This window comes from Pleurodeles waltl, chromosome 2_2 (genome assembly GCF_031143425.1).
Source record: "Pleurodeles waltl isolate 20211129_DDA chromosome 2_2, aPleWal1.hap1.20221129, whole genome shotgun sequence".
NCBI classification, from domain to species: Eukaryota; Metazoa; Chordata; class Amphibia; order Caudata; family Salamandridae; genus Pleurodeles; species Pleurodeles waltl.
The window spans coordinates 1,128,684,715-1,128,697,041 of record NC_090439.1 but is presented as its reverse complement, the minus strand read 5'-3'; the positions used below and the strand labels follow the sequence as shown (position 1 = coordinate 1,128,697,041).

At 41.6% G+C, this 12,327-nt stretch overlaps 1 protein-coding gene across 2 annotated transcripts in view; it reads left to right on the top strand.

Annotated features, from left to right (window-relative positions):
* Window positions 1-12,327, top strand: part of LOC138282933 (probable flap endonuclease 1 homolog) — an 86,224-nt gene that overhangs the window by 47,393 nt on the left and 26,504 nt on the right. For both annotated transcript variants that reach the window (XM_069220994.1, XM_069220993.1), the window contains exons 4-6: window positions 3,863-3,914; window positions 10,109-10,150; window positions 10,247-10,332. In XM_069220994.1, the coding sequence (XP_069077095.1) occupies window positions 3,863-3,914; window positions 10,109-10,150; window positions 10,247-10,332 (180 nt within the window). The remainder of the gene's footprint in view (window positions 1-3,862; window positions 3,915-10,108; window positions 10,151-10,246; window positions 10,333-12,327) is intronic.

Here is a 12,327-nt window from a genome sequence, read left to right as displayed (position 1 = left end):
TACATGTCTGTGCAAGTTTATTGACCATTTCAGTAGAAAAGGCCCTGTCTGTAAATGACCGTGCACTACCATGCCATGGTTTAGTGATACATGTACGACAGTGTGCCCCAAACGTGCAGCATACTACGCCTTTAGCACTCTCCTACTGAAAGAGTGTGGCTCAGTTGCTGCACTTGTTCTTTGTCTGATGCGTGCATTTTTCACAATCCCTCTGACTTCAGTGACGTAACACTGATGGTAGCTCCTCTAGTCTGAAAATTGTTCCAGCAACACTGGTGAAAAATACAAAAACTAAGGAGTACTATTGAGGTCCTGGTCACTTTCTGTGTCTGGCACTGCTTTCCAGATCTTTAAGACCAGGGGCAGCCAAGGGAGTGCTAGGGAGACCAATGGCTCAGCCAGAAATGAGCATCTGTTTCTATTTAGTAGACGTTCACGTTACCAGAGAATCCCAAAGGTGGCATGTCTTGAGCCAGATGAACTCTGCCTGCCCACTAACCACACTAGACTGTAATCTTGTTCTTATCAAGGACAGAGATGAAACAATGTAAGGCAGATAGGGCTATATACTATGCAGCTCCAACTGTACCAGAAGATCGTGCCGCAGCTAATAAAGATGATGGTCAGAGCAAGACAAATTTCTATTTCATGCAGCAGATGTCGGTATAGACGGTAGGTTTGCGAATATACTTAGATGCATTCCTGTGCCTGAAAGGTAGGAGGCGCTGCAGGCAACGAAAGGTTAGTATATTGACACATGTTCATGCTGTGACATGAAACAACACTATTCATGTTGAAGCAGGGGCTTTGGATAAATATTTGGGGCCTGATTCACAAAAGTAACTCACAGTTTTGAGCAAGGATGTTACTTGTTGACTATTTGGAAAATCTAAGTGTATATGTACTCCAAATGTGTAATTTATAAGTCTCTACCAGAAGCTATGCATAAAGGTAATTAACTCTTTGAGTAATTCATGCCTCTAATTTACTCTTACACAGTTGATTAACTTTGTTCTCTGATTTTGTGAATAGCCAAAAGTAGTGAAGTTACTCAAAGGTCTAAGCGTAAATTACATTGTGGAAGTGGAAGTTACTTTTTGTGAATAGCTTCAGCAGTTGGTGAATGGCTCCTAGGCCCGTCAATTTGGATGAGACATGTAAGTTATACTTTTGGAGTAAATTTACACTCGAATTTTATGAATAGCCAAAAAGTAGTACATATACTCAGAAGAGTAAGTTACCTGTGCAAATCCAGGACATGTTGTATTTGGCATCTACAGTTAGATTTTTTATAAAGTAGCATATACCAGCAGCTGTTGTCCAACTCCTAGGTTGTTACACCAGAGTGTACCTACTTTGTACCCTGGTGTAATGTCTCACTGTCTGCAGCCACCAAATCATGGTGTAGGCCCGGGAGAAGTGGGAGAAAAGTTCCATCAGTGGGAAGGGCAGTAGCAGAATGGGGAACGGTCATAGGCTTAGCTTCAAGGGGAGGTGTTTGGGGTTGTGACACCCTCCAAATACATTTTTGGCTTGGTAGTTGGGCCTGGGGCTTCTGAGTCAGGTCTGCTATGTCTGTGTTGTTTTTTCCTGTTATCCTGATTTCATGGAGTGTTTTTAACTTGTTCATTTTTCGAACCAGGAATTTAAATATATTTACGTCCAGATTTACAAAGATTTTGCAACAGGGCTGTGTTTCTTTTTAGACGCATTCCCAATGCAAAATCCTTTTTGGTATTTACAGAGCCACACAAATGTTGATGTGCATGGATTAGAAAAATTGGTGCAAGGCAGTGCTCTGTGCTGCCTTGAGTTACTTTGTGTTAGGTTCCATGGTTGATGCATTGTCATTCCCATGCACCCACTCATGGATTTTGACACAAACTCCTATATCCATAGGTCCAGATTTACAAAGATTTTGTGTCTGGATTGCGTCACTTTTTTGACACAGCCCAGTCACAAAATCCTTTTTGGTATTTACAAAGCCATGCAAATTGGTGTGTGTGTGGTTTTGTAAGAACAAGTAACACAACACAGCACAGCACATTTTGATGCTTTGCATTTCTGTGCATCAGGTAAGCATCCATAGGTGGTGCATGGGTGTTTGTGTACATACACCCATGGATTCTGACGCAAACCCATATTTACAAAGAGTTGTAGGCGTATTTTTGTGCCAAAATGGTGCGCCTGCCTGAGGCTGACTTAACAAGGAGAAATATCTTTATTTCTCCTCGTCATTTCCTCTTTGCTTGTGTGCTGCATTCCCCTTTCCTGCACAAAAACTATCCTGACCATAGCGCAGGCACCACTGCACTGTGGCGCAAGGGTGCTTGCATTGGTGCAAGGCGGACTCATATGCCAACGCATGGAGAGAGCAGAATTGTGCGATTTCTGTGATCAAATGGCATACTTTTGCTCTCTTCCAGTGACACAATGCAGCACATCAACTTTGCTTGCTGCACTGAAATGTGTCACTTCTTTGTAAATGTGCCCCTTAGTTACTGGTTAAAAAAAATAGCAAATCTGCACCAATACAGTTATTCCTTGACTGGATGCACATTTACCATGTTTTAGAAATCACACATATAGGCAGTAGTAGACTTGGAACAATGCATTAGCCTCAGGTTTTCAGGCATACTACTGGCAATCAAACACCCAAATATTGATGAGACAGATGCTTGAAAATAGTCTAACTGCTGGCAATGCCTCAGGGTAACATTCAAAACCACCGTTTTTTACCCACTCTGCCACTCTAGAGATAGGGCCTGATTTAGGATTTAGCAGACAGAGTAAAGGCAGAATGGGTGGCGGAGGACTTACTACCTTTACTCAGCTCACCAAATTTAGAGATGTCCACCAGCCCAGCAGACATCTCTACGCCTTGGCAGGAACTGCAGCCATGTTGGTTCGTGTCAATGCAGGAAAAGCTTAACGGACAGCTCTGTCAAACAAGATGGTGAGCCGTCAAACATTTCCAAAGTTTTTTTATTTTTCAAAAACAAACTTACAAAGTGAGAGTTTGTTTTTGAAAAAAAATAAAAAATCTAAAACGAATGACCTCCACACCTGATTTTTCCCATGATGTGGGGTCATTTTCTGTTTTTTACTGTTCGTCACCGCCAGGATATACCCTCAGTAAGTAAAAAAAAAAGTGACCTTCTACTCTAAATAAGGTGAACAGTGGGATGCCACCTTCTCCATCAAGTTGGCGTAGGATGTTTTACACTAACAGGCTGAATTTTACTCCTTCTGTGTAAAACTTGTGGTCCCTTGATTCAAAACTGGGTGGATGGACCTTAAGTTTGGGGGACCGGGGGCTCCGTCACCTTAGCAACAGGGTATCTGTTCGCAAAACCCTAAATCAGCCCCAGAGGACAACATAATTATTGACTCTGATCCTCATGGGACTGGTCCATCAAGAACCTTCACCCTGTGGCCCACTGCTTTTCTAGTTCCAGATTTGAGATTCACATTCACTGAATCTCACTGGCTAGGCTACGCCCCTGGGAATGGTGCAAAGAGATACCAGGTGTGTTCTAGGTTAACTATGGATGCCCCATGATACACCTCTCGTAATGTCTTATTTTCCTTCAGTGTTATCAGGTCTCAGGGCGTGAAGAAAGTGCATACAACTACATACAACATGCAGTTGCCCACACTTAAGTGTCAGCAAGGGAATGTTTCTCATCACTGTTTTCCGAATGACACCATAGGCAACACCCTTTGTGTGAAAATTCCTGTTGTTCGTATTCTGTATATTTTGTCCAGTAGGATAAGCTCACCTTCCAGCAGTTCTTAGGTATACAGCTGTTGTCATGATGCTAGTACTGACTTGTGACTTGACACGTTACTTCTCTTGCAGTTGGCTAAGAGAGCTGAGACTGCCAAATTCAGCAGGAGGAGTGTGGGTGCAGGTGAGTAACACACTGACCATGCTGTGCTCCTTCATCCTTTTGTAGTTATGCCTCCCCAGGACTTATCTTGACCTCTGCCTGAACAACTTACAGTTTTCATTTTGCTAACAAGTGCAGAGGGTCACATAGCCAGCTGTACCCATGTAAAGGCACCAGGTGTCATAACACAGCCTAGGCTGCCAACAGAAGAAGGCAGCTCAGCACCAGCTCATGCCTTCAGTTCAGAACATTAATTTACAAACGTGCCAGCTCTGAGTCTTCACACCACCCAGCCCCACGCATGGAGGATGCAAACAGATTAGTGGCTCATAATAGCAGAAATAAAGCAGAATTTGTAGATTCCAGCTGGATAGTGTGATATTATGGTGCAACATAGGAAGCCCTGTAGCTTGCATGACCTTGAATATCAAGATCAAGTGTATGAAACCAGCTTTTTAATCTTAACATAGCAACAATTCACAGCCTTCCATGATGTCAGTGTCTGTGGTATGTGGCCTTTCCACCATTTACTCTGCTGAGTTTGACATCTGCACATAAATTCGGAAAAAGAAATATATTGGAAGTCTGAATACTGAGATCATAGTTTCTTAAAGGACAGAGATGTCAGACTTCAAAGAAATACTAAAGTGGATAGATACCCCAAAACACTGTCCTTCTCTGACAGTAAGGTTCTTTTGTCTAAAGTTCTAGAGTGTTAAAGACCAGATCCGCTTGGAACAGGCTGCACCCTTTAAGAAGCAGAAGAACACTTTTACTGATAAACTCTAAGCAAATTTATATATTACATACAAGGAAAAAGGGTATTGTATGCAAGGTGAGGCCTTGTACAAACATATTGTATTCAAGTTGGATACGGTTGACAAGTTAGCCTCTGTGTTGGCCCAAATTAAGTGAAGGTAAAGCAGTCATGATAAGTACTACCTAATTCTTCACAATGTCTTTAGTCAGCAGCCATAGCAAAAAACATCATTGTGCCACCCGGAGTTTAACAGATGGACCATCTGAGCAGAAAGGGGACCAGAAGTAGATGCGCTCTTGCTTTATAACAATCCAGCGCGAGATGCAATATTAAGATCAGCATCTCTTACGTGCCCCATAATAGAGTGCTATCCATAGTGCTGCGGCACTCACCATGCAGAAACGTCTCTAGCAAACTTACTTTACATTTATGTCAGCCATACATATTTACATTTCCTAATGTGAGCCACACAATCAAATCTGCACATATTCATCCTCAGTTCTACATTCCCAACAATAGTCTTGCTTTGTTCGGTGTCTCAGGGAAGACTTCTTTGCACATCCATTTGTCTATATTTCCACAAGATGTGATGCCCGAACCCCTGGGAGTCGCCAGCTAGCCGTGATAGTTAGGAAGCTGATCGCCTATGCTTCATAAGGACATTTTAAAGGACAAATTTCAAATACAAAATGCAAGGTACATCAAAATCATTGTTTTTTTTTGCCTTTGATTTAATTGAACCATGTACAAGGCTCTTATTGGTGTAATATAAATAAGTGAGCACTTTTTGTAGTGGAATGAGAGGAGTACACAGCTTAGACTTGAAGACCGAATTGTAGTAGTTTATATACATTTAATTTTTGCAAACACAGTCAAATAAAGGTGATGCTGGTGTGGATATGTGTGGGAATGAGCAATAAATACCTAATATAATAGTCAATGGATTCTGTGTCCTTTACTTACTTATAACAGGGTATGCAGTTTTAGATAACCTCTTTTCACAATAAGCTTTTAGAATTACGCCGTAATTGGGCGTATGAATCTTATGTTGAGAGATGCACGCCACTTACTAATGGATGGTATGTAATGGCATCCATTCAACCTTGCGTACTATTTAATATATTATTAATAATGTAGGAGCAAAGGTATAAGAAGTTTCTTTAGTTTTAATATAAGGTAATGGTGAAGGTTGATTAGAATATACGTAGAGTCTGAAAGATGGCACCCGTGTAGGAGAAACTGAAAAGTTTACATGTGACCTCACCGACATGTGGATGAGTACTATTAAATTAATCTAATATGGCACTCCTGTAGGATGCTGAATACTAGTTTAGTACACCAAATACATGCATATATTGGTAAAGGTTGGACCTCCAGGATAGGAAGAGAGGTAAGATAAGAGATTTGGCAGGAGGTGTTTTTGTTACTGTTATAATTATTTGGTGTAGATTGAACAGTGAATACCGATGCTATATTTTATAGTTCAATTTGAGAGTAGAGAACATTTGTGATTAAACTGGTAAGAGCTTTGTGGCTGACACAGTTTGCATGATGCTCACTATGGGTTACTTATAAGGTTATTTATACCTTTGCTGGTACTTAGTTTTGGAGTTATAGAAGCAAACATTTGAAGATTTTTGAAGGACTCTATTTTGTATACTGAGGAGGTGAGGATATTGTTTAATTGGTGATAAGGAGAAAATACTTTGTAGGTTAAATGGATGCATCATTTCACTTGATGTATACTTTGGAGAATACTGTGATGTTTTGGTTGTTACGACACGTTCAGTGTTAGTTGGATTGTGCAGAAAGCATGAAGATTTTTTTTTAATATTAGCACATGGGTGAGATTTTATAATCTGGCTGATATTATTCTTTACATTTTATAATATGAGCACCAACTTGTTTTACTTATTTAGGTGCAATTACACATTTCAGTGTATATAAACGATTAACAATGAGGTCTAAATGTTCTTTATTTTGTCAAGAAGAAGATGGATAGTAATACTGTAATATATGATTTCTAGCCCCGATGAAGTCAGTTGACGAACACGCGTTGGCTGGAATATGATTGACTAGAACATGGCTAAGAGCGCGATCACCAAATAAAGAAGACTTGGATTGATTTTTGCACTTTTAGTGTAATTAGTATACCTGTTCTTGAGATATAATAGGGTGGTCGAGGGTAACAATTGTAACCTTGATAGTTATTGCGCAATTCTCTGGTACTGTACAGTGTTTTGCATCAGAGCAGATGCCAATTTACATAGTGGAGTACAAGTCCATTACATCCATTTCTCTGCCTCTGCTATCATGAGAAAGGGGGCTTTTGAAGTTAATTCATTTTGTGGGCAAGTATCAGAATACCAGCTTTATCACGTACTAGGTAATACTTCATTAATTATGGCAAACTGAATAATCAACAGAAGCAATTATTAGCTGGTTCAAAGACCAATAAAGAGATAAGCTATGAACTGAGACCTGAAGCTAATTGGAAGAGTGTTATGGATCAAACAAAAAAAAACAATTGTATACGATTTGGATAGAAAAGTCTTAACAACTGAAGGCTCACATTCAAGATAAACTCCACCCTATGAAATGTTTTGTGTTCAAATTTTTATCTTTTCAAAATGTTTCTTAAAGCTGTATTTAATGATATAAATGTATTTTTTATATTATGAAATTGATTGTATTCTGATGGTCATAGATTTTATGGTATGATCAAGTATGGTATTTTTATCTTCTATTTATTAATCAGGAATTTGTTTGTAAAGCGCACAACTCACCTGTGAGGGTCTCAAGGCGCTGAGGAGGGGAGGGGGAGAAGGATGGGGAGGTGCTGCTACATATCATGTATGTGTTGTTTTTAATACGTGGACCTCGTTGGAGTTCGAAATCATGAATTAAAAATAAATATAATTGAATTGAAAAGGTTTGTCTGTTATAATAGCATGTAAATCAGCAATTGCATTTTCCTTGACTAATTCTTGAAGATATTGAATTTGCCTGAGATCTTGAATTAAATGAACTCCTTTAGATGCTTCTTCTAAGTGTAGCTTTGGGGAGGATTTTGAAGTTATAAAGTTGATTTAATATGTTAAGTATCAATTGCAAAGTATTTGTTTTGGTACTGGCAGCTAACATCATGAAAAGTAAAGACAAGCTTGTTTACAAGCCTATGTGTACATGTACCGAAGTATTAAATAACATCTGCCTTGCCTAGCAAGTCATTTCATTTAGGAAACCCAATGCCATGGATTCCACCTCCTGCTCTTTTCAAATATTTGACTATTCTTTTCATCATAAAAATTGATTATTTTTCCACTGCTGATCCAATATTGTGGGCAGTCACACACACCAATTCACAGACTTCATTGAAGAGGCTAACAACCTTTACATACTTCACCTAGACTTTTTGCTTAATAAAAGAACAGAGACTGCATTACACTCATGTCATCCTCTAAAGGCCTTTATTTGTGGTGGCATCACTGTCCTGATCTGCATCCTATGCAATCATTGACTATTTCATTTTAGCCGGTTGCTTAATGAAGATGGGCCTGACATGGACCTCACTGGATCAAATCCTTTTAGTAGGTCACTCTCAGCCCTGACCTTTCATATTTATATATCAGACCCCCCCTTATTTATAGGGGCCATTAGGGCCCCTCGCTATGGCGCATCTGTTGTCATACCTTTGGCAACTTCATCCAATTGTACAGCTTCTGACAATGGCCCTCAAGTCCTCAAGTAGTGTTTGTTGCCGTATTGACATTACTCGATCATTGATCTATGAGGATGGGGTAACATTTACTGAAGATAAACATCAATAAGGCGGATAGCATAGTTATGAGTAGCAGCAGCATTCTATCTTGGTTTTGGGAGGGATTCTGAGCTGCCTCTGAGATCTCAGGATGAAGCAGTGGCCTTAACTTCGTACTAACCTGGCTTATCTCTTGCCTAAAGCAGGACAGCCAGCACTGATGGCACCTGGAGGTTCCAAGCTGGACCACAGGGTCATCCTAAAAGTGATTCCGTAGTAATCACTTGGTAGGAGATCACACCATGGCAGCTTTTCTGGGCATGCCGTAGTCCCTGTGAAGGTCCCCTGCTTTGCTGGTTGGAATCATCCGGAGTCTCCACATGTAGTAACCCAGCAGTTCTCCCACCGCTGAATGATGTGGAGGAACTGTTGGTTAGCGATGATCCTGTCGCTCTTCCAAAGGAGTGTTTCTTAGCTTTAATATCCCTTCCTCTCCTTCTGGTCTACCGCTGCATTTTTATCTTTGTAGATGTATGTTTTGTATTTCATCCACTGCATCACAACTGCATCCAGTACTTGACCTGAGAAGTCCAAATTCTCAAGCACCTTATGCCCACAATAGTTACTCACATGGTGATTTATTTCCTCAAACTTTGCTTCAGTGCAACCCCTAAAATATATTTTATTCTTTTTGGAGCTCATCACAAGAGTGTAATAGTGCTGTAGCAAATCGACCCTGAAAAGCACGCCTACCCAGAATTGGTTGTAACTGTTGGAAATGTCCTTAGGGACATGGTGACAAAGCGAGCCCTGCAGCAACTGGGGCTTCCTTTGTGTCCCTGTGCTTCAAGCAAGCCTTCCAGCGGCCAGGTTTGTTATAGGTGTACGCATGTCGTACCGTGCATGAAGGATGCTCAGGGACAACAGGACCTCCCTGTGTTCATGGTGCGGCGACTGCCCCTCAGCCCCTATATCTGGGAAGATTGAAATCTCCCCATCCTCTCCACCTTAACCCCTTACCTTCTCGCCCACTAGGGGGACAGGCCGCCCACTGCTAGGGAGCACCAGACCCAGGAATTGATGAAACATTGTGTTCCCGTAGCATTCTTTTGGAAGATGCTGCGTTTCACTTGGATTTACTACTCCCGTCCCTCATTCCCAACCTCCCCCTTCCGCAGCAGCGCACTACAAAATCTTTTTGCCCCACTGGTTCTAATCCCACCACAGCTGCTGTTTCTGAATAATTATGAGTTTACAGTACTTCCACATAACCCATAGCTTGCTACATAAATTGCAGATTTCAATCCAAATATCAGTTTCTAGCAAAAGAAGACACCAAGTTAGTAAAAAAGTGCCACACTTGTTGCTGCAAAGCAGGAGAGCCTCAGCAAAGTGAAACAAACCACCTTCCAAGTGGGGACTGATGTATATTGGCGTTGAACTGGTACTATACAGGGGAAACATCTGCCCAGACAGTGGTGTGACAAAATGATCAAATAGCTTAATAAAACTGCAACAGAATGCGCCGCAATATGCCTCATTTGTTACCGTTATCCATTGCCGCATAATTCCCATGGTTGTAGTTAAACTCTTAGTCATTCATTTTTATGTGGACACACACGCTCCGCTGTAATGTTTCCCACCGAACGCCTGAAATGCTCTCAACTTTAATATATTCAATTTACCTTTCTTCAGGAGCGATTTCCGCAGCCAGCAGCCCGGCAGAGCAGAGTGGGGGTAAGCTGATGAATACTTTCAGAGCTGATTATTCTACTGTGTCTCATGGGTACTGCCTTCCATGGCTAACAGTTCCTCCGCTTCCCCCTTTTTCAGGCCTGGACCCTCTGCTGATCCCTGACAGAGCTTCAGAGAAGGACTGCGAGACCCTCCTGCGGCACTTGGGGGTTCCCTGCTTACAGGTAAAGTCAAGCGCGCGGCTGGTTACAAGATATGGCTTATACAACAAAGGGTACACTGTTCCAAGAAAGTCTGTCTATAAGGGCGAAAGAGTGTAGGTCATATCATAGGAGTGCCCTCAAGCATCAAATACGACGCTAGGCATCATCATCGGGATAACTCCTCGTCAGACCGGCACTGCAATATCTGACGGGACACCACGCAGATGGTGGTGGCACTTAGACCGGAGATGGTGCAGCAGATCCAATGGAATCTGCAGTATGTGCTGACGAAGAAAGGAAAAGGAGAGTAAAGTGTGTGTTAAAATTGGCTCTGAACACCCAATGTCTTTATTTAATTGCTCAAGATGAGGGTCAGGTCAAGATTAAAAATAAATGCAGGAGTTCTGAGAGGGAATAATGTCCCCTATACTCCTAAAGAGAGGGGGAAAGGAGGAGATGTACTCAATCCTAACACTGAAAGGTCGACATGTTTCGCGCCTGCAGGGGCCTGGTGCAGAGTTGGTGCTAAAGAGTCAAAGGTGCTTAGTTTGGGAGGATGAGATGTTCAGTCAATGTTTAGGTGGGTCCAGTTTGAATATTTTAGGTTGGTAAGTCAGGGGCGCACTGTAAGAAAACATCAGCAAATCTAAGTGATGGAGCTCAGATGTGGCCTGGTCCCCGTCTCTCCTTGGGCGCAGCACTTAATGACTGGCAACTGGTTTTACCCAGAAGAAACTGGGGCTTTACAGGTCCACATTTCTATTTTTTAGGGAAAAGGGACTGCAGAGGAGAAGATCTCATGTAAGCGGAATGTACGTGCCCCTCTTTGTCTTCATCTTGGCCTATGTGGGTGTGCCTTGCTGGTGTGTATGCAGTGTGGGCGTAAGCCGTCCATTGTGCTCATAGTGTGGTAATACATCCCCTAGTGAATTTGACAGATACATTATAGACTGAAACTGGGTCATGATCCACTTTAGAAAATAAAGAACCTGGGCTGGAAGCTGAGAACTGGGAACAGGGGCTCAGAGGGGTAGGCATTTAAACAGCTCGAATATTACAATTTTGTTGTTGTTGCCAAGAACCGCATTGAAAATCTGGCAAACTAGAGTTTTGGATATCACCGCGAAGGCTTTTGTCCAGAACCTTTCTAAATAGTGTGCAAATTAGTCTTCTCGCAGTTGCAAGCTCCATTTACTGGAATAATGGAACTGTAGCTCAAAGCTGTATTTTATGAGTCAGAGGATTCAGGTTTTCAAGCAGAGTCACTAGAACCATATGGAGAATCAAGCTAATGTTGTGTGCGTCACAAGAGGTTCAAGCATCTCTATCACTATATAAATCAATAGTTTGATCTCACCTGCAGAACTGTGCCATGTTTTGAAGGCAACATTTCCAAAGAGATCACCAGGTGGAGATCTATCAAGGTGCCTCAATGTCCCACTAGAAGTGGTCATAAATGCAAGGAATTTATTCCATATAGTCCGGGTAAAAGAAGTGTGATGGGATTTGAAAGAGTCATTTAACTTCTTCAAGTGTGGGCACACCTCAGCTGTGAGGTTCTAGCACAATGGATGCTAATGTTGTACTAAGATGTGTTAGTGGGAGGGGGAAATGCAAGGAAGATTCTCACAGAACAGTCTGTGTGTTCTGTGTGGATGCAGGAGAGTAGTAACAATAGAGTAAAAGTAGAGCACGAGATGTCACAGCCGCAGTGATAAAGATGGATTATACACACCTGAAGGTCTCTGTTGCTGTCAAAATCTATGACAATCTTTTGTAATATCAGACAACCCTCGGTTGTTAATAAAACCCCAAAAATCAGAAAAATGTCCTGTCTAGAAAATGAATATAGTTGATTGATGAGATGAGGGAACCTTCCCCGCTCAATACGAAGAAGATATTCAGCAAACTAATTGATCCGTAATTGGACGCTTCCATCACCTCTTTTTAGGATGTGCTTCACCACAGAAGCCCCCCTCCATGCATCTGGCATTGAACCTGTTTCCGATGCACATT